A 24,005-nucleotide genomic window follows, 5' to 3' on the forward strand; every position below is an offset into this window, starting at 1 on the left:
GCTTAAGATAATTTTTGTGAGATAGGCGTTGCAAAGTATCTTTTCTAATGTATAATACATATAGGATAAGATGGAGGTTAGAAATAATTCTCCTTGTATTGTGTCCCTTTTAATATGATGATGATTACAAAAATAATAGTTAATATTTACTGATATGTCAGACACTAGGCCAAGTATTTTTGCATGCATTAATTTAGTCCTTAACAACAATATTACATAGCCATTTTACAAAAAAGAAACTGAGGCAGGATGGGTTGAGCTCAAAGTGATGCACTTGGCAAAGCTGGAATTCTAACCCAGGCAGTCTAATACCAGAGTTCCACATACATTATCACTTCACTATAATCATTAACTTATTGTATACTATTTTCAGAAATCTAGAAAAATTAATCTAGAAAATAATACCTCCAAATCAGTGGTTCTCAGCCTTGAACATATGCTGGAATCATTTGGGGATCTTCAGAAATATAGACTAGGTCTTACTCACAATTTCTGAAGTTCTGAGGATTTTAAAAAATCTGCTTAGGTTATTCCAACATGCAGCCAAATCGTGAACTACTATCCTAAATATCTATTGACTGTGGAAATGGAAATCTTGATGGCAAAAACCACACTGTCCATGCTTATCTGATTACAGTAGGAGTAAGACTAGAAACTATGTTTAAAGCTATAAGAGTGTTTCCAAAAATATTTATTTGACTGAATGATTTAATATGTAGTTATGGTGTTTAATATATCATGTGTTACTTATTTGTTTAAATACAGACATAACCCACAGTTATCTTGAACAAGAAACTACAGGGATAAATAAAAGTACACAGCCAGATGAGCAACTGACTATGAATTCTGAGAAAAGTATGCATCGGAAATCCACTGAATTAGTTAATGAAATAACATATGAGAACACAGAATGGCCAGGGCAGAGATCAACGAATTTTCAGATCATCAGTTCTTATCCAGATAATGAGTCTGTTTACTGCACTACTGAAAAATACAAGTAAGTGCTCACAGCCTTGGATTTAGAAGGAATTGGGGCCAGGCATGGTGGCTCATGCCTATAATCTCAGCACTTTGGGAGGACGAGGCGGGTGGATCACTTGAGGTCAGGAGTTCGAGACCAGCATGGCCAACATGGTGAAACCCTGTCTCTACCAAAAATACAAAAATCAGCCAGGTGTGGTGGCACATGCCTGTAATACCAGCTACTCAGGAGGCTGAGTCATGAGAATCACTTGAACCTGGGAGGCAGAGGTTGCAGTGAGCTGAGATTGTGCCACTGTACTCCAGCCTGGGCGACAGAGCGAGATTGTCTGAAGGAAAAAAAAAAGAGAAAGTTAGAATTGGAAGAACTTTTTCTTCCTTCCTCCCTTCTTCCCTTTCTTCCTCTTTCCTTCTTTCTTTTTGGTGTTGGCTAATTCTAAACTTATTAGAACTTGGCGAATCTACCAGGATTTTCTGCTGTTTCCATGGTATGGATATAATATGTCTAGTTAACTAAGTGAAAAGGCACAAAGTGCCCTGAAGAAAGACAGTGAGGTTTAATTCTATTTTATTCAATATTATTTTCTGTGACCTTTCTTTATGTATTTGGAAATAACTGTTAAATTGATATACATGACATATCATTCATGAAAGTAAAAAACTGGCAGCTGCAGGACAAGGTAAGCCCAAACATGCATTTTGGTTTGGGTTAGCGCTATTTTTCATTTAAATGAATTTGAATGCTTTTAAAAGGGCCTTGTTCTCTACCATTTGCCTTCCTTATTATTTTACTTTCTCAGCTTTTACCCAGTCACCTTGCCTACCTAGCTCATGAAAGGATTTGAATTTGTGATACCCATGAGATTAAGGAACTTTGATAATTAGTCATGTGCTAGAAAAATATTATTAGATTTAAAAAGAAGTTTCAGTGACTAATATATTTTCAGTCTAGACAAAATAATATTTTACAGCATACTATTTTTAACATATTTTTGCATAGGAACTTTTATTCTACTTACTTCCAAATTATTCAGTAGATATGTTAATAGATAGTAACATATAATGAAATAGATGTATTGGTATGTTCCCATCCCTTTTTCAGATTCTTACTAAGGTGTAGGTTGGAATACCTATTGAGGAGTAGAAGCACAGAAGAATGAAGTAGGGATGAACATTTTATAACCACATGGGTAAAGTAAATAGTAGAGTTTGGGCTAAAGTCAGATTATGAGATATCTGGTATAATTACAACAGGAGATATACATGGTAAATAGAGCTGCACTGACTGTCCCAGCTGTCACTAAATTTCTTCTTAGTGACTCCAAAATTTACCTATGCTTACAAATTTAATATAAGGCCTTCAAAAAAACAGCCCATCTCTTTTCCTTTCCCTTCCTTTATACTGTTTGCTTACAAGTTGATACTGTTCTCAAGTAGCATACAAAATGTCAAAAAATTAGTTTATCTTACTCTGAAATGTTAATCAGTTTCTTTATTACAGCATTATGGAAGATAGACATAATGATATGCATTATGAATGTATGACTCCTTGTCAAGTTACTTCAGACTCAGATAAAGAGAAGACAATAGCATTTCTTCTAAAAGAATTGGATATTCTCAGAACAAGCAATAAAAAGGTATAATATGGAAAGTCTGATAATTGTATAGTATGGTTTTAGCTGTTGATCTTCTGAATTTCCTTTGTTGCCCATCATAATTCGGTTTTATTTTGCACTTTAATCATTTAACAGTAGCTTTATGTTTTTGCCATACCTTGCCATCAGGGTATGGTTGAGTTAAGGGGTTGAAAATGAAAACATTTTTTTGATTTCCTACCTTGCTGGTCCACATTAGCACTTCCTTTTTCATAAGCCCCTGGTTTCTTGTATATGTATCTTTAAAAAAAAAAGATTCATTCAAGTTTTAGTAAAACTCTACTTCAGCATTATAGAGAATGAGAGATAGAATGCACTGGTTTCATGTTACTATCTTAATTTTTTTTTCTTTGTTAGTATCCGTGCCCTATATTTGACCTCAATAATATATGTAATTAAACATTTCAGTAGCAAGGCTTGGCAATATTGTCATTTACCTTGTGTTAATCTTATACTGCTGCATTTTGTCCAGTCCAATTTGTCACATTATGTTTTATCATCTGTTCTGACTCTTATTCTAGTTATAGTCATGTAATCATTAAATAATTTTATTAAATAATGTGCATTTTCTGTGTCTTCTTTTTTTTAACCTCTACATACTTCTCTGATTTTAATATCGTAGTTGTGTGACCTAATCAAACTGAAGCATGATGTTAGGAATGTTGATCATGTTTGGAGGAAAACAACTAAAATGACAAAAACCTAGGAAGGAATTAAAAAAGCATGTGGAGGGATTCTGTATGAGATGTTTTCTGTACTTTCATTTAGCAGTTTTTTATTACATGCCAATTATGAGTCAGCTGTCAGTGCCAATTTAAATGGAATATGATGGGGCTAGTATTCTCAAAGGGAGATTTGTATCAGATATTAAGATTATTGTCTTAATTTTGTTTCAGAATATTGGATTTACTAAGATAAACTGTAAAGCAGTGCTATCTATTATTTTATTAGGCGAATCCCCTCCAAATATTTTGCATTAAGAGAAAAGGATGAATGAAACTGCTTTTGCAGTAGTCATTTTTATTATTATTTTTTTAGATGAATTTTCACTCTTGTTGTCCAGGCTGGAGTGCAATGGTATGATCTCAGTCCACTGCAACCTCCGCCTCCTGGGTTCAAGCGATTCTCCTGCCTCAGCCTCCTGAGTAGCTGGGATTACAGGTGCCCGCCACCACACCTAGCTAATTTTTTGTATTTTTAGTAGAGATGGGGTTTCATCACGTTGGCCAGGCTGGTCTCAAACTCCTGACCTCAGGTGATCTGCCCACCTTGGCCTCCCAAAGTGCTGGGATTACAGGCGTGAGCAACCACATCTGAACTGCAGTAGTTATTTTTAAGAATAATGTTGGTCCTCTGAATTTAATTTGCCTGTTCATGCACATATATACATAAATTAAGTGTATATTGGGATGTTTTTACAATTTCTATATAACTAAAGGTAATTATTACTTTATAAATAACTTAAATTTTTAATTTTTTTCAGAGTTATCTATCTAAGAAGTTAAATAAAATATAAGAATTAAGAAAAAACCAAAAACTTTGAAATTAATTATATTTTTGCAAGGCATTCGTCAGATAAGAATCCATGATTTTTTTCAATGTGCTTTAGCTTCAGCAGAAATTGGCTAAAGAAGATAAAGAACAGAGAAAACTAAAGTTTAAGCTGGAACTCCAAGAGAAAGAAACAGAAGCTAAAATTGCTGAAAAGACAGCAGGTATAGTAGAGGGGTATTAACACATGGCCTGAAGAATCACACACAAGGTTATTATATGATGTGTCTTGGTGAGTACTAGCATGCTGGCTTATTTGCCAAAGGAGGGGAAGCTCTCCTTTTTTTTTTTTTTTTTTTGGCTGCTTAGAAAGTAGGTGGCTTTAACATCCTGGTACTGGTATTAGTGAGAGCTTTACCTGTATTCATACTGATTTGGGCATTAAATGCATTGTTAACACCATGTCAATCCAATCACAAAAAGGTTGTTTGTTTTGTTGGAAGGGGCTGAACAAACAAGGGGAAATAATGATTACCAGTGCCTTTACCTTTCAACCAGCAGTTCAGATACCACTTATTGTTTTAGCTCGTTGAGAGGAAATACTTCTCCTTTGTATGAAGATAGTCACATATTCATTGCCAATGGAAACCTACATTTGATTAAAAAATCTGTTTTGTGCAATTAATAAGTTTTCATCTGATGATGTAGTTGCTAATAGAGATAATATTTTCCCTGAGATTAAAGTGAAAGGTTGCCAAACTTTCAAATTATAAATGATTACCTTAAATATATTCTGGAGTCTATCTTTACTCACAGGTCTTTGCAAGGAGAAATTTTTAAATGTATTTTTGATATGTTATAGATACAACGAAATGATTCTCAATAGTCTATGATCTCCATCTGTGTATGCCCCTGTGAATGTATCTCTCACATTGTTTTAGTATGTTAAGGAAAGAGAAATTTCATGGAGTAATAGACATTAGCATTCAGAGCCATTTTGGACATCACTGATTTTAACATTTTTATATCATTTGGAATGCTTTTAAGAAACAGTTGAATTTTGTGATTAGTCCGAGGTTATAATCATGCTTTACAAGTCACTTAATGGGATTACATAGGTGAAATAATTATTTTAGGTCAGAAGTATGATTAACTAGTAGAGCTTGCTTTAAAATATGACTGTGGAAAATAGAACTAAACATTGCTATGAAAATATAACAAAGATGACCATAAATAAATATACCAGCTGAATACTAGATAGTTGCTTTTCTGTTAATGTTAAACTACCATAATGTTTTTATTTTTGTGTGTGGGAAAATATGAAAGTAACATATTTTAAGGAAAATTAATAGTTTGTTAAAAATAAGTATTTCAAATATAAATTTGGAACAATTTGGCAATGTCTTGGCTTTTTATAATCAAATATATAAATATACTAATTGTTAGGATACTATTAGAAGAAATTTGGATACTATTACAAGAATTTTGTTTTGATGCATTTGCATAATGTTAACTTTGCATATATGTCTTACAGAAATAACTTAATAAATTTGGGTTTTCATAACCTATTGAAAATCATGAATTAATGTGTCTGCCCAGCCCATTTATCTCTTGGAGGGGAAACCTAATTAAGCAATAATATTTACTCTTTAATTTTTTTTATAATGTAGCTAAGCAGATACTTCAAATATTCATTTATTGGTATATATTTAAGTGTTCCCATTTGAACAGTTTGAATCAGGCATTCATAACATGGAAATAATTTGATTACTTTGTTATTATAATTATATTTCTCATTAATAACAAAATATATTAATAAATGTCAATTATTTAAAAGATGTTTAATAAAATATTTATAGCATTCTAAATTGATGAAAATAACAGTGTTATTTAGTTTCTCTGGAACAAAGCAATCTAGTTAAAAGAGATATGTCCAACCATTTGCTTATAAAAATGACACAAAATGAAAATTCCCGAAGTTGTTTTAAGGTATAAATTTTCAAAGTATATCTTTCCTCTTTAATATTTTACTTCTATCTCATTTTAAGAAGAGACTTAAAGTATTTTGCCTATAACATTAGAAAGAATTATTATTATTATGTCAAAATAAAAATATGAATTACTGAAGAAATTCATTGGTTTAAAACAACAAAAAATTTGGTAACTGACCCTTTGGTGGACTTTTGAACCTCTTCATATTTTCCCATTTTATGTATGGTCTTAAATAAACTTGTCTTAAATAAACTTATTTTGTATCTGATGAATAGGAGGTACAGTCAAAAAGCAAAACAGAACAACAAAAACTACCTTGTCAGTATCTTAACAGAAAAAAGAGCAGTATAGGACTATGATTACATCTAATGAATTCTTTATTTCTTGTAATGTGAAAGAACAAATAATCCACATATGCATGGATGTTTGTTTCTATGACTGCTCATTTTTATATTTGAAATAAAAAGTGTATTTGGCAAAATATGTTATAAGCACACATACATACATAAGTATTATAATGTAGTTAAGCAGAATATATATGTTTAAAAGGTCAAACCATTTCACAATAAAAGAAATACTTATAAAAACATCTGAACTAAACATTGGAAACAGCAAATAGGAGACAATCTGTCTATAGATTTTAAAAATAAAATGTTAATTAAAATATGAGGTACCCTAAAGAAATAGTAGGCATTTTCTTAGAGTATGTAAAATATAGAGATTTATATTTAAAGATATTCATATAATATTAGTTGCAATAGCAAGAGAATTAAAAACAGTCTAACCATAAGGGAATTATTAAATAAATTATGATACATTTATAATTTGAGACATTTTGTAATAATTAAGAATATTTGAGGATATGAGGAAAACTTCATAACTATTAAGTGAAAGAAATAGGGGAAAAACTATAGTATGATTTTATAAAAATAAAAATATATATACATGTATATTATATAAAATAAGAGGCAAATGGTGGTGGTCTTTAAGTGAAACTATTGCTTTTTCAGTGAACAGTTTCTGCCTTTTTCAGATTTTCTATAATGAGCATAGATTTAGTGTTTAAAAAAAACATTGCTTTCAAAAGATGTGATTTTTTTTTAGAAATTACTTGTACTCTTAAAATTTGAGACATAAAGACTGTATGGTTTTATGAAAACCATATGATGGCTGTGATCCAGTTTTGCCATTTTTTACCCACACCTTTTTTTTAGTCTTTCAGCTTTTCCTTGTATTTATTTTTATATCTTTATGTTTATTATGTATCATATATACATTAGTCCATCTTGTCTTCCAAGGTGATTGTATAATTTATAAGATTGTATAATTTATAAGAAGTCAAGACCACATGAAACAAAAGATGTCCAGTTCTCTGTAGGCAGTTTGGAGCAATTGGGAAGACCAGAATCCTTAGAGTCACATTGATCCAGGTTCAAATTACAGCTTGGACACTTGATATTGATTCTCTACCGTTGGGCACGTTATTTAGCCTCTTTGGGTTTATCTTCTCCCATGTAAAATGTGAATATTAACCAACTTACCAGATTATTTTAAGGATTAGTGTTAATATATGTAAGGACATGGTATATAACTAGTACTCAGTAAGTTGTGTCTCAAATTAATATTATTTTATTGCTTTTACGTTTCTGAAATTCTTAAATCTTTGATGTCATCATTTCCAGCAGTTATGAAAAGACATTTTATTCTGTTTGGCTTTTAATTAGAAATTAATGGGCTACTCTTAATAGATTTTGAAAGGGCACTAAACTGAAAAATGGACAAACAAAGGAAGAAACAAAGTATTGGATTATTAATAAAATTGCAGTTGAGATATAGATATTTAATATCACTAATACATTTTACTCAAATGTGAATTCAAAATAAAAGAAATGAGATGCAAAAGATTTGAGCTTTTATGCAGTGTGTACCTATGATAAACTTTCATGTAGACTGTTACTTAGCTTCAAGTCTTTTTCCTTTGTTTCCCCATTGGTTTTTTCATAACACAAATCTGTTACTCTAATGTGATTTATGATAGTTTGAAACTCACCTGTGTCCCCTATCATGTTAAAATCTCTGATGGTTGACTCCTTTACCTTTCTTTTCCTTTCTCACATCACCATCATTATTGTCATTGTCACCATCATTGATACTGTTTATTAAGCACTTAAATGTTTCAGAGGAACTATGCTTACTTCTTTACAAATCAAACAAATATTTATTGTGGACTCATTATGTTCTAGGCACTGTGTTAGACACTGAATATAGATCAGCATATAAGACAGATTTGGGATCTCAGGCATTTTTTTTTTTTGCCTGGTATTACTTCTCAATCATAATACACCATACATGTTGTAAGTAGTGGTTAAATGCGCAGACTTTGGATTCAGACCTTTGTTCTAATCTTTTTGACACTTATCATGTGTAATGACAGCCTCACTAAGCATTAGTTAAAATCTACTATAGGTTGTTGTGATGCTTAAGTGAGATAATGTTTACGAAGTGCTTAACCCATAGAAGGCATTCAATAAATAATAATGATGATGATAAGATGATGATGTAACCATCTTGTTTTCTCAAGACTTCTTCATCTAATAGAGGACATACCCAAAGTGTTCCTAATTGTGTGGTTATGTAAATTACTATCCCATACTAATTATATAGATAAGTATGGGATAGCTGTTTATATATGGTTTTGTTTCACAAGGAATTGATTTTTTATTTCTTTTGTTAAAATAGTTTACAAAGAATTTTTATTTATTATTTAATTTGATCCTCAGTTTTGAGTTTTCCTAGATTTTTAGAATTAACCTTATTTCAAAAGTGTGAAAATATTTTTTTAAAATTTAAAATCTCTAAAAAACAGTTACAATGTGTAATAAATAGGTCTTATTTAGTCTTAGGAAAGCTGAAATGACCATCTCACTCCTTATGTGTTAATGATTTACTTCATTGTAGCTGTTTAAGACTTTTTACTGAGTTTTAGCTCATTAAATTATACATGTGGGTAATATTATTTGAAAATTGTATGAATGACCTTCAAATACTAGGGGATGTTTTAGCGAAGCAGAGAAGAAACATTGCATTTTTGTTCTTTAAGTATGTATCTCTTCTCACCTAAAAAAAAGTCATTAAAACACAAGCATTTTTAAATTTGTTTTAGTTAAATTGAGTTTAACAGTGAGATATAGTATGCTATGGCCTGATTTGCATCCATTAATTTGCTCTTATATCAGTGATGATGTGTTTTTATGCCTTTTAAAAATAGCTTGTTCAATTAAACCTTTCATTTTTCCTAAACAGTCCCAGTGGGCATTATCTAGTGTTTTTTGTCTCTTTAATTTTTGTTATTCTATTAAATTCTATTCTATTGCTTTTATTCTATTGCTTTTATAGTATGCAGATGATGCTTGAATTTTTACATAAAAGTATTTAAATAGTGTTTTATATGTTATTTTGTGATATTTAAAATATTTGTATTTCTTTAAAAGCCTTATTTTTCTATTTCTTAAAAGCTCACTTTAGAGCCTCTGCTTTATATGTTAGTTATTTTTCTTTCTTGCATGTCATCCATTAAAGATTAGCTGTGGAAGGTTGGAGCATGGAGAGATTATGAATGACAGAACAACTCCTGTAGAATAATAATCAGTTTTTGGTATTTAATGCTGTTTGACTTTTGCAGACACATTTCTTATTAACCTTTGGTACAAAGAGAAATCCAGGTTCCTGATATCTCATGGAGAAGATGAATTTGAGATCCTCTTCCAATTAAACTGAAATAAAGCCAATATTAGGTTTTAGCCAAAAGAACTCCTTAGTTCCTAAGTCTTGTGTTTTTAAGTCTCTCTCTTTCTCTCTCTCTCTCTATCATCTAATCTGTCTTACTGCATTTTAACATGTAATTCAATGGTTACATAATTTGCTTAGCTTACTTGTACTGATGATGCAAGCACTTGATTTTTCTCTTTAAACGTAGATTTATTTCTCTGCATGCAAAGTTAGACTGATATTTTGTAAATTAAAAAAATATATTGTCAATATATTTTTTATTACAGAGAATGTTTATTTTCTTTTGGTAGGGAGAAGAGGAGTTTAATTGTGATTGTTCAAAGGATCAGTACACAGAATCCCTGAAACTTACAACTTAAGTTTTTCTATTCAGGTTAAAATGTAAAGGGTAAAAATATAGATTTGTAATCTACCATTATAGCAAGTATATCAAGACACCCCAGTGGATTAAAATGGGAAAAAATTATATTATAGAAAATGTTTACATTATTCTCTTGTAAAAAGATATCTGTTACTATGTATCATATCTCAGATGATGTTGACCATCTAATTAAGAGGAACAAGAGTTAATTTTCTTTACCAGAATAGAAAGTGGCATAATTTTTATCTTTAAGAAATAATACACATTGGAATCTAATTTTTCTGTGTATATAATGGGCATCAGTAAAATGTGATAGCCTTTAACCTAATACTTGAATGCCTTAATAGTATTAAATTGTAATCCTACATTAAATTTATACCTATATTTATTTTTTTAATTTGAAAAGAAAAAGGATTTCAAGAATATGAACACTAATTTCAGATAAGAACATGAAGGCCCATGTCTGTGAAACACAGCAGGTAGAAATATTGATAGACTATTGATTATATTACTATCTTTGGTTACAGAATTCTATGGATATGAATCAGGATGAATTCTGACGAGTGCCAGGTCAAATAATACTTGAGGAAAGAATATAACCAATTTGTATCCTTGCTTTCTAGAAAAGATTGTTTTTTTTTTTCTGGAAAAGCAATAAAATTGGAGTAGACGGAGAATCCATTATACATAAGAATAGCCAACAACTGGAAATATTTTATTGGGTTTAACATACAGTGGACTTTAGCATAATGTCAAGCATTTGAAAATATATGTAATTAAGGTATTTAAAACATAAAAATAACAAAAATAAAACTTTTCAGAAAGTTATCTAAAGACTTTTTCACATGTCTAATGATTCTAAAGAGGAAATGAGATTAGAAAATGTTTAGATAGCAGTTATATTTCAAAGAATTTTCATATTGGTATCAAATTTAAGGCTGATAGTCTGTTTAGTAAATAAAAAATTTTTAAGTTATATTTCAAAAGACATACAATTATCAATACTGATTTTAATGCTTCAGGGATAAACTTTTCTCTTTCACATTGGAAAAGGTAGCTCCAATATCACATATATTCAATCTTTGAATGTAAGCATAGAGCATATTTTCAGAAAACTTTTTTATATAGTCTTTGAGTTTTCTGTAGTAAATACATGTATATAGTAATCGAGGGTTTTTAAAAAAATGCTTTTGATTCATTGTCTTGCTACTGAAACATACTATTTTGCATAATTTTCCAATTAATCTTGAACATTTTCTGTACTGAGTGTATAAATTTACAGCAACTTTACAGAGGAAAATTTGACAGTATATATTAAGAGTTTTAAAAGCTGACTTTTAATCTAGCCATCATACTTCTAGTAATTTTCTTGAGTAATTAGGTAAGTATATACATAAAGATGTGTATACAAAGATATCCATTACAGTGTTGTTTATATAGCCAATAGTTGGAAACTGTGTACAATCTAATCTTAGGAGCATCTTAGTTGAATCACATATGGCATGTCCAAGTGATAAAATTTCACATGCTATTTTATATTTTTTAAGAATACTGAAGAATATAGGAACATATGCTGCTTATTTTAATTACAGAGTTACAAAGCTATACTAAATATTTTTCTCCTTTAAATTTTTATGAGTTTGTACTACTGTTTAATCAGAAAAAGTTATTTACAAAGTAATTGTATAAAATGTTGCAAAGTCCAGTTTTAAAAAAACAAATAGTCCGGTCTATGAAAGAAGTTCTGGAGTAATAAGTTGAATTCAGCATTGTTATGCCAAAAACAGAAACATCGAACTAATTCGAGTAGGTTTTGGTTAATTTTCTACTGGTGTGGGGCATCTACCATCTATTTTAAAATTTCCAATAGCCAGTTTATGCAAAGAAGGAAAAATTACAATTATTAAGGAAATTAAAATATATAATGTTTGTAGTTCTAGAATATATATGTGGTGGTTTTATAAATGTTAATTGTTCTCATATTTGCAAGAAATCAATTTAACATCATTATAATTCTTCTCCAGATGGTTATTTCTCATGTAAAACTGTAATGGTAGATATTCATAGGATTTGAGATTCTTTCGTATGTAGTAAAGTCCGGTCTTTTACAAAATTATTGTCTATATTATATTGCTTAGAATTTTCCAACATAAATTATTATCCAGTTATTTAATATGTTTAAAATCCTAATGATTTCTTTTTCCTTCTTTTTAATTTAGCCTTTTATATTTACATAACTACCATAAGATGTTAACAGATGGATTCTTTTTCCTGCGAAATGTCTATCCTCCAAATTATGTTATTTAGAGAATCATGAGCCAATGTTTAAACTAGAATGTTATCCAAGGTACTATCTCACTCGTACTGTATTTTAAAAGTAGTTTGAAAAGTGTGGAATATGGATTTGTCAATAGACTTGGGTCTACTAAGAAAATATGTACTCTGCCTTGACTCAATAAACTCATACTTAGTATGGTTCAGCTTCTTCATATTTACTCTTGCCCATATTAGAAAACAATTAGCTTACTAAACAAATTTGAGTATTTGGTTGAGGGGGGTATGGGTGATCCTCTCTGAATCTTTCTCATTTGACTAAGAATTATAGGATATTTGATAACCGTGTTTAAAAATGGAGATATCCAAATATTATTGTAAACACCCAATGATTTGTTTTACCTACAATATAAGTATTTTACTTGGTTGGCTTACATAGTAGCTAATAATATTTGTTAATGTAATTTAACTGCTGTGAACCTTTACTGAACAAATATTGAAATTTATTCAAGTCAAAGAAAGAGAATCTCTAATGACTTTTGTTAAAGCTTCTATTTAACAGTTAAGGAGAAAAGTTTGTATGACATACGAGATGCAATTAACAGTAGATTTTACATTTAATAAAAAGAAAGAAGCATGCGTATTTGCTTTATTCATTCCATCATAATTTGCATTAGAGCTGTGGGTGTTTAATGAGCAAATTCCAACTAAAATGCTATATTGATTTTCTAGTGAACTTTGTAATAGTCATCTACCTTGGAAAAGCTCAGTGTTTACAATTAAGTTTTCTTTACTAAAAATGTTTGAGAGTTGCATATTGATCCTTCGAAAGTACTGAATTCCAGAATCAGGATTTTTTATAACCAACAAATTTCACATCTAACCTAATAGATGTTAAAAATTATCATGCAGTAAATACCTTAATTTTGGTTTTGAGAGTTTTTTTGTTTTATTTTTAATTGACAACTAATAATTATATATATTATTCCCTTAATTGATGTATGATTTGCAGATTTATGAAGTGCAATGTGATGTTTCAGTACATGTACATACATCGTGAAATGATCAAATCAGTCTGATTAACGTATTCACCACCTCAAATACGTATTGTTTCTTGGTGATAAGGACGTTTAAAATCCATTATTTTAGCTTTTTGAAATATATGTTACTCTTCATTATAAGTCACCTTGATGTGTAATAGATCACCGGAACCTATTCCTCCTGTCTAACTGAAAATTGTATTTTTTGACCAATATCTCTCCTTTCCTCCTCCACCCTCACCCCCAGCCTCTGGTAGCTATTGTTCTACTCTCTACTTATGTGAGTTCCACTTTTTTAGATTCCACATATGTGAGATCATGAGGTATTTGCCTCTCTGTGCTTGGCTTATTTCACCTGGCATAATGTCCTCTAGGTTTATCCACGTTGTTGCAAATGACAGAATATCCCTTCTTTTTTTTAGCTTTTCCAGCTGAAAAACCTGAATCCTAGCTTTTAAAGGCTGTATTGTATTCCGTTGTATCACATTAAAAAAACTCATTTATCCATTGTTTGGCACATCAGTTGTTTCCATGTCTTGGCTGTTGTGAGTAATGCTGCAGTGAACATGGGAGTGTAGGCATCTCTTTAACGTACCTCTTTCAACTCCTTTGGAAACATACCTGGAAGTGGAAGTGCTGGATCACATGGTAACTCTACTTTTAGTTTTTTGTGGAACCTCATACCGTTTTCCAAAATGGCTGTAGTAATTTACAATACCACCAACATTGTGTAATGGTTTGCTTTTCTCCACATCCACACCAACACTTGTTATCTTTCGTGTTTTTGATAATAGCCAATCTAACAGGGATGAGGTGATAGCTCATTGTGATTTTAGTTTGCCTTTCTTTGGTGATTAGAGAAGTTAAGCTTTCTTTATATAATTGTTAGCCATTTGTGTGTCTTTTTTTGAGAAATATTTGTTAGGTTCTTTGCCCATTTTTATTTATTTTATTTTATTTAGTTTTGAGACTGTGCTTCACTCTGTTGCCCAGGCTGGAGTGCAGTGGCACGATCTTGGCTCACTGCAACCTCCACCTCCTGGGTTCAAGTGATTCTCGTGCCCCAGCCTCCCAAATAGCTGGGATTACAGGCGCATGCCACCAGGCCTGGCTAATTTTTGTATTTTTAGTAGAGACAGGGTTTCACCATGTTGGTCAGGCTAATTGTTATTGAATAGTTAGAGTTCCTTGTATATTTTTGGTATTATTCTTTTAATTAATGTGTCATTTGCAGATATTTTCTCCTACACTGTAGGTTGTCTCTTATTATTGTTTTCTTAACTGTGCAGAAGCTTTTTAGTTTGATGCAATCCTATTAGTCTTTTTTTACTTCCATTGCCTCCTCTGCGTTTGGGGTCATATTCAAGAAGTCTGTGTCTAAACCAGTGTCATGGAACTTTCCTCCTGTGTTATCTTCTAGTAGTTTTACAGTTTCAGGTTTTATGTTTTAGTCTTTAGTGCATTTTAAACTGATTCTTGAATAAGGGATGAGATGATGCCTATTTTTATTCTGCATGTGGATATCTAATTTTCCCAGCACCATTTATTGAAGAGATTGTACTTTCTCCATTGTGTGTTCTTGGCACCTTTGTTGAAAATCAGTTGACCATAATTGTGTGGGTTTATTTCTGGGTGCTCTATCCTGTTCCATTTGTCAGTGTGTCTGCTTTTATGACAACACCATGCTGTTTTTTTGTTGTTTTGTTTGGTTTGGTTTTTTTGAGAAGAGTCTTGCTCTGTCGCCCAGGCTGGAGTACAGTGGCGCAACCTCAGCTCGCTGCAACCTCCGCCTCCCAGGTTCAAGTGATTTTCCTGCCTCAGCCTCCTGAGTAGCTGGAATTACTGGCACGCACCACTATGCCCAGCTAATTTTTGTATTTTTGGTAGATATGGGGTTTCACCATGTTGACCAGGCTGGTCTCAAACTCTTGACCTCAGGTGATCCACCCGCCTCAGCCTCCCAAAGTGCTGGGATTACAGGCATGCCACTGCACTTAGCCGTCATGCTGTTTTGATTACTCTGGCTTTGTGATACATTTTAAATGGTAGTTGCTTAAAATTGCTTTGTCTGTTTGGGGTCTTTTGTGATTCCATATGAATTTTAGATTGTTTTTTCTATTTCTATTTCTGTTCCTATTTCTGTGATGAATTACAGTAGAATTTTGATAGGGATTGCATTGAATCTTTAGAGTAATACCTTAATTTGAAAAACATTCTTATCATTTATAAATTCTATAACCAGATTTTATGTGTTTGTGCATGTGTGTTTTCTGGCATTTAAATTTTAACCTTAGAATACATAAATGGTAATGTCCTTTAAATGCACATGTACATCTTTGGATTTGAAGTAGCATTAAAAAAAAAGTGTTTTCTCTTGATCACACAGGACCAAAGATGCCCTCTGTATATAACAGTTACAAACTAAAAGAGCATTTCAAAATTTTTCTGAAGTTTATTTTGTAGTTTGACAGTATAAATAAAATTTGATTCAGCAATTCAGGTATTTGAGGCCCTCTTTGTCTAACATTGCAGTAATATTGTTATTATTATTATTACCATCATTTAAGATGGAGTTTCGCTCTCATTGCCCAGGCTGGAGTGCAATGGCATGATATCGGCTCACTGCAACCTCCACCTCCTGGATTCAAGCGATCTCCTGCCTCAGCCACCTGTGTAGCTAGGATTGCAGGCATGCACCACCACATTGGATCCCTGCCCAAGGATTGTGACAGATTAATATACAGTTAATCAAGATAGTTATTGGGCCCAGCATGGTAGCTCACACCTGTAATCCCAACATTTTGGTAGGCCAAGGTGGCAGAATCACTTGAGCCCAGGAGTTCAAGACCAGCCTGGCCAACATAGTGAGACCTTGTCTCTACAAAAAAAAAATTTGGTAGGTTGAGGTGGGAGAATCACTTGAGCCCAGAAATTTGAGAGCAGCCTGGCCAACTTGGTGAAACCCAGCGGGAGCCTGGGAGGTAGAGACTGCAGTAAGGTGTAATTGTGCCACTGCACTCAGCGTGGAAGACAGAGCAAGACCCTGTCTCAAAAAAAAAAAAAAAAAAGAAGGTAGTTATGATTGTATTTCTTAACTGTAAGTAGTGGAAAAGTGGTGGTAGAGTATTCAGCATGGATCTAATTAGCCAGTCAGTTCACACCCTGGGCTAGATGGCATAAAATTTCATTACACTACTCAAAACAATATGTAATTTAAAACTTACGAACTGTTTATTTCTGAAATGTTTCACAATATTTTCAGACTATGAATAACTGAAACCGTGGAGAAAGGAACTACAGATAAGACGGGACTACTGTATCAATTCCTCACGCTGTTTTTTTGTTTTTGATGTTGTTGTTTGTTTGTTTGTTTGTTTTGAGAGTCATTCTGTTGCCCAGGTTGGAGTGCGATAGCGAAATCTCGACTCACTGCAACCTCCGCTTCCCAGGTTCAACTGATTCTCCTGCCTCAGCCTCCTCAGTAGCTGAGATCACGGGCACCCGCCACCACACCTAGCTAATTTTTTGTATTTTTAGTAGAGATGGGGTTTTGCCATGTTGGCCAAACTGGTCTCCAACTCCTGACCTCAGGTGATCCACCTGCCTCAGCCTCCCAAAGTGCTAGGATTACAGGTGTGAGCCACCACGCCTGGCACCTCATGCTGTTTTGAAAGAGCCACTGCACCCAGCCAATATTTTTGATAAACTATTATTAATATAATTATGGTATGCAGCATACAATATAGAATGGATTCTGAATAATTTTTCTTTCAGTCTCTTACATAATTTTTGCCTGCCAATGAAAAAGGCTAAAAATTGACGAGTTTTGACTTAGATTTTTACTATGTAAGTAGTACAAATTAATCAAAACCACATTATTAATATGTCTAGGAGTTAAGTCACATTTTGAGTCTGTGGTTTGAGTATGGTTACTGTAGTGGTAGAATGGAACTAACATTTGTTGATGATCCACTGTATTTTATTTATTTGGCCAAGAGCTTTCATATACTTTCTAATTTAATTTTTCATAACATCATGGATAGTGGTATTTTACCCATTTTATATACCTGAACTTCAACTAAAATAATTTAAGAAATTAACACAAACAAGCTTGCTAACCTTTAGTACCTTAAATCACAGTTAAAACTCATATTCTTCCATACACCATACTGTTTTCCGTACTATGCAAGATGCACCATGTTGGTTTCTCCAAGCTGTTATTATTGCCCTTACTGGAAGGATATTCTGTAGCACTTTGGCCTCCCAAAGTGCTGGGATTACAGGCGTGAGTCACCGTGCCCAGCCCACATTGCAGTAATGTTTTAAAAATTATGTAAGATTTCAAACATACAAACAATAAAATTATGCCTAAGAAATGATAATTTTAGATAACATTAAAGCTCCTGATATAGTGCTGCAAAAATCTAGATGATGCCATTTGTATTAAAATCTGTATCAACAGTGCCCCCTGCTCTGTGCAGATGTGCACTACTATAACAGCACAGCATTGTCCTATTTTATTCTTCCCTTACCCATTTTCTTTCCTCCCCTTCCACCTTCCCACTGAGATAATTACTATTTTGAATTTTGTGTTTATCCTTTCCGTGATCATTGTATTATTATTATTTTTATTTATGTATTTATTTTTTTGAGACTGAGTCTCACACTGTTGCCCAGGCTGGAGTGCAGTGGCACAATCTTGGCTCACTGCAAGCTCCGCCTCCCGGGTTCATGCCATTCTCCTGCCTCACCCTCCTAAGTAGCTGGGGCTACAGGTGCCTGCCACCATGCCCGGCTAATTTTTTGTATTTTTAGTAGAGATGGGGTTTCACCATGTTAGCCGGGATGGTCTCGATCTCCTGACCTGGTGATCCACCTGCCTCGGCCTCCCAAAGTGCTGGGATTACAGGCGTGAGCCACCGTGCCCAGCCTGCTCATTGTATTATTTTTACTAATTGTGTCTATTCATAAATAGTTGGTAGAGTTGTTTTACTTTGAAACTTGCTATTTTTGTCAGCATTTTGTTTTTGAGATTTGTCCATTTGTCTATAGTCAAGTCATTTTAAATGCTGGTTAGTATTCCATTCTGAATGTAATTTATTTATTCCTGTTAATGTTGATGGACATTTGGGTTATGCCTAAGCTTTTGCTATTATAAACAATGCTACAGTAAATATTTTTATACATGTTTACATTTACATATGTGCATGAATTTCTGTAAGCTACATACCAAAGAGGGGGTTTACTAGCCTAGGCCTGTCTTCAACTTCAATAAACATTGCCAAATTGCTCTTCATATGGTTGTAGAAATATATCTGCCTATCTGCAATATGTGTGAGAGTTTTCTTTATTTCACAGGCTTACATTTGCTATTATCAGACCTTTAAATTTTTGCTTTAAATTTTTTAGGGGTATGAAGTGGTATCCCAGTTTTGCAGTACCTATTATTAAAAATAATATTTTCTGAATTGATTAATTGATATTAATTCAGTTTAATGAGTAGTCTTTACAATAATAATTACTTATGGCTTTTATTTTTGCTAAAGGTATATATTTCTCCTTTATTTTCTATGATTGATTGTGCGCTTTATATATTTTGGTAGCTCTGGTTGAAGAAGTGTATTTTGCGCAGAAGGAACGTGATGAAGCTGTTATGTCTAGACTGCAATTAGCCATTGAGGAGAGAGATGAAGCAATTGCACGAGCCAAGCATATGGAAATGTCTCTAAAAGTGTATGTACACATTTAAAACTCTGTATGATATTAGGAACACTTACAAAAGGCATGCTTTAGGTGGTAGTTACATATTCAAAAATGTGACTTATGCTTATGTGTTACACTAGGAAATTGCATATCTCCAGTCTTTTTCTTTTTCTCTTTTCTTTTTTTTTTTTTTTTTGAGATGGAGTCTTGCCCTGTTGCTCAGGCTGGAGTGCAGTGGCGCAGTCTCAGCTCACTGCAACCTCCGCCTCCTGGGTTCAAGCGATTCCCCTGCCGCAGCCTCCCAAGTATCTGGGACTACAGGCACCTGCCACCACGCCTAGCTAATTTTCTCTTTTACTTTTAGTAGAGATGGCATTTCACTACGTTAGCCAGGATGGTCTCGAACTGCTGACCTTGTGATCCGCCCACCTCAGCCTCCCTAAGTGCTGGGATTACAGGCGTGAGCCATCGCACCTGGCCTCTCCAGCCTTTTTCTAAAACCTTTGACATGCTAGTTTGCCTGTCAGGAATAGCAGTCAGTTTAAAAAAAGAAAGAAAGAAATGCACATCACTCTCAATACAATTACTTTCTTTATTTCTTCATAGTTTTGTTGTTCCTTCATATGTGACTCCTCTTTTTATTATCTCCTCTTCTCCTCATTATCACTTTTAAAGTTTATTTCAGGTATCTGAGTCTTTCACTGCTCTCTGCTTAATATCCCTGTTCCTGTTCTTTACTACTTTTTACTTGCAGTTTTTTTAGCTTTGTTTTTTAAACTTGAGTGATACTTGAATAGGGTGGAGCCTAAGAATCTACATTTTTTAAAGCAACCCAAGTGATTCTGATAGGTAAATGATGGACTACACTTAGAGAAACAATGCCCTAGAAATATGTACTTTTCAAATTCTAATGTACAATCCGATCACTTGGGGGATCTTGTCAGAATGCAGATTCTGGTTCATTAGGCCTGGGTTGGGACTGGAGATTCTGTACTTATAACAAGCTCCCAGATGTTACACATGATGCTAGTCTAAGGAATATGCTTTGGGTAGAAAGGCCCTAGAACATCTAGAAATATGTTATCTGTACAGATAGATAGAATCCAGTAATCTAATATTTAATGATCAATCAGCATACTTATGGCATGTTTACTTTGTCCAGTGTTGTACTATGCTCTGTGGAGGAACAGAGTAAAGTGCTAATTAAAACATGGTTCACTGTGGAGACAAAAAGCCATAAATAATAAATAATATGTGTTCAAGTTGTGATTAGGTAATATTTGTTTTTTGTTTAGATTAATGGCTTCGTTTTTTTTGAAGATTGATAGGCTCATTGTAGAGCATTAAACTCATTGAAAAAACAAATCAAGAAACAAAAAAATTCACCTAAATTCCACAATGCCTATTCCAAAATAACCATCTTTATCTATAAGGAAACATTATTTCATATATTTTCTCTTATATACTTAAATCTCATTACCTAGAAGGATAGATGGCTTGGGGTTGATTGGAGGTAGCCATAAAATTAATTGGATAAAAATCAATTCATTCTCTATTATGTTGTTGTGTTTGAAAAGCAGTGTAATGTAGAGACTAAGAGCACAGATTCTGAACCCAATCTATCTTTGAATATTGTTTCTGCTGCTTCCTTGCTGTATAGCGATGGACAAATTACCCAAAGTCTTTAAGGCTTGGATTTTTTGGTCTGCAAAATGTATATAATAGAGCAGGTTATGAGGACTTATACAGGTTGTCATAAGGACTAAATTACTTGTTGACTATATATGTATATATGTAAAATATTTTATATATATTTAAAAATATATATATGTATGGGTTGGTTGGTTGTTTAGAGACAGAGTCTTGCTATATCACACAGGCTGGAGTGCAGTGGTGCAATCAGAGCTCATTGCAGACTTGAACTGGGCTTAAGTGATCCTCCTCCCTCAGCCTCCCAAGGAGCTATGACTACAGGGACTTCAGGCACATGCCACCATGCTTGGCTAATTTTTAAAGTTTTTTGTAGAGATGGGGTCTCACTGTGTGGCCCAGGCTGGTGTCAAACTCTGGGCCTCATGTGATCCTCTCACCTTGGCCTTCCAAAGCACTGAGATTACAGGCATGAGCCATTGCACCTAGCCAAATCACTGAATATTGAAAAATATGTGACTCATAGTGGGTGCTCTGTAAGTGTTAACTTGAATTTAAGAGTAATAGTCAATTGAAGTGAAACTGAAGAAAATTTTGAACTTCATGCAATATTTTCTCTCAATAAGCTATATTAATTTTCTAAACGCTCTTCTAATATTAACAAATGACACTAAAAAAAGGTGTTGGAGTCATCAAAATTTTTTCTTTTTCTTTTATTTTATTTAATCTATATTTATTTTTTAAAATTGAATAGAGCCAGGGTTTCACCATGTTGCCCAGGCTGCTCTTGAACTCCTGGACTCAAGCCATCTGCCTGCCTCAGCCTCCCAAAGTATTAGGATTACAGGCGTGAGCCACCAGGCCTGGTCAGAATTTTCTCATTAATTGTTTCAGTTGACAATATCATGTGACTCTAAGGTATGAATTGACCTTAAAAGAAGAAGTTGAAGTAAAGTTAATATAAGTAGAGAGTTTATTGGGGCCAAGCTTGAGGATTGCAGCCTGGGAGCTCAGATTCACGTTGCCCTGAAATATACTTCTATTAGCAGGAGTTAAGAATGGACTTTTATTAATTGTTTTCTTTTTTTAAGTTTTTAAGGTTTTTTTTTTTTTTTTTTTTAATAGAGATGGGGTCTTGCTGTGTTGCCCAGGCTGGTCTTGAACTCCTAAGCTCAAGCAGTCTGCCCACCTTGACCTCCCCAAATGCTGGAATTACAGGTCTTAGGCACAGCACCTGGCCAGGAGTGAATTTTTAAATGCAAAAAAGAGAGATAGGGAGTGGGCTGATACAAAGTTTGTCAGGAACTGTAATTACTTTACAAGAAATAACATTAATTAGTGATTGGCTATACATTGTTAAGCTATAGGGTGTGGGTCATAGTGTCTGGTATGGCATTATTAGGTTAATTTATAGCTACTTGTGGCAATAGCAAGCAGTTTGAAGAGATGAATAGAGGCCGGACATGGTAGCTCACATGTGTAATCTCAACACTTTGAGAGACTGAGGTAAGGAGGATTGCTTGAGTCCAGGAGTTCAAGACCATTGTGGGCAACATAGTGGGATCCTGTTTCTACAAAAAAAATTATTTAAAAAATTTAGCCTGACATGGTGATAAATGTCTGTAGTCCCAGCTGCTTTATAGGCTGAGGTGGGAGGATCGCTTGAGCCCCAGAGATGGAGGCTGCAGTGAACCTATGCACTCCAGCCTGGGTGACAGAGCAAGATCCTGTCTCAAGAAAAAAAAAAAAAAAGATGAATACATAGCTCAGAGGGTGGCAAGTAGGACATGATTGCAGTCTCATTTTCATTCTTTCTGGGCCTGATAATTAAAAGCGCTTGCATTCCTCAGATAAAAGTTCTTTTCTCATATGAAAGAAAGAAGCACTTTAAAACTCCGCTTTTTTCATTATGAATTTCACATTAAAAAATCTGTAAAAGTTGTATTCATTTCTATAGCCATGTTAGTTTTTATCGCCAAAGTGTGCCCTGTTGTTTAATCTTAACTTTAAAAGGATTGAATAATCATTGCTGGAAGTTTTATCATAGATGCCTTTTTTACCCTGAGTTTTTTATTGTGAGGAGTCCCTGGGTGTGTCAGTGGAAACAAAAACACAAACTCAATGCGCTTCTTTTCTCTTATTCAACACAACAGTCAACACAGAAGCCTTTTTTGACCAAATGTGTAGTTATTTCCCCCACACACCAAGCAAGTAATCAGTTCTGCAGTGGACACCAGCTGAGTGTCCTCCAATTAAATTCTGACACTATCTACTTGGAAAAAGCACCAGATCCCATAGGTTGAGGGCTCAGTCCCACAAGACTGGCCCTGCTTCAGACAAAAATTGTTAAGTCCAGGCCTCTGAAACTTCTAACTGACCAGCTTCAAGTTAGGGTTCATACAGTCCCCTCTTTGGGTTTGATTAGTTTGTTAGAGCAGCTCACAGAACTCAGGGAATCTTACTTACATGTATTATAAAGGATATGACAACGGATACAGATGAAGAGATGCATAGGTCAAGGTATGGGGGAAGAGGTGCAGAGCTTCCGTGCCCTTCTTGGGTACACCACCCTCCAGGAGCCTCCACATGTTCAGCTATTAGGATGCTCTAGGAATCCTGTTCTTTTGGGCCTTTTATGGAGACTTCATTACATAGGCATGATTGATTAAACCATTGGCCATTGGTGATCAACTTAACTGCCAGGTCCCTCTGCAGAGGTTGAGGGTTGAAGCTCAAAGTCACAACGTTTTAATCATGCAACCCTCCTCATGACCAGCCTCCATCCAGAAGGTATCTAAGGGCTGCCAGCTATCAGTTAATCATTAGCGTACAAAAAGACATCACTTTGGAGATTCCCTGTAGGTGAGGAAAGGGGTGGGGGAGTGGAATGATGACCAAATATGTATTTCACAATATCACAGCAGGTGAATGAATTTCACTTGCAAAGGGAGAGCTCATAAATACCTTATTCTCTGATTTAACATGCTTCAAATTGGCTGTGTGTTATACTTGTATTCAAATTTTTTGTGAATATAATTCTTGAGTCAAATATCCTTTTATTCTAAACAT

The 24,005-nt window shown here is 33.6% G+C and overlaps 1 protein-coding gene across 19 annotated transcripts in view; it reads left to right on the forward strand.

Annotated features, from left to right (window-relative positions):
• Positions 1–24,005, forward strand: part of MIPOL1 (mirror-image polydactyly 1) — a 406,056-nt gene that overhangs the window by 71,218 nt on the left and 310,833 nt on the right. For all 19 annotated transcript variants that reach the window (XM_063651559.1, XM_054448526.2, XM_063651565.1 and 16 more), the window contains 4 exons: positions 766–997; positions 2,483–2,618; positions 4,246–4,351; positions 19,187–19,316. In XM_063651559.1, the coding sequence (XP_063507629.1) occupies positions 766–997; positions 2,483–2,618; positions 4,246–4,351; positions 19,187–19,316 (604 nt within the window). The remainder of the gene's footprint in view (positions 1–765; positions 998–2,482; positions 2,619–4,245; positions 4,352–19,186; positions 19,317–24,005) is intronic.

The sequence above is a fragment of the Pongo pygmaeus genome, chromosome 15, assembly GCF_028885625.2.
Source record: "Pongo pygmaeus isolate AG05252 chromosome 15, NHGRI_mPonPyg2-v2.0_pri, whole genome shotgun sequence".
Lineage (NCBI taxonomy): Eukaryota > Metazoa > Chordata > Mammalia > Primates > Hominidae > Pongo > Pongo pygmaeus.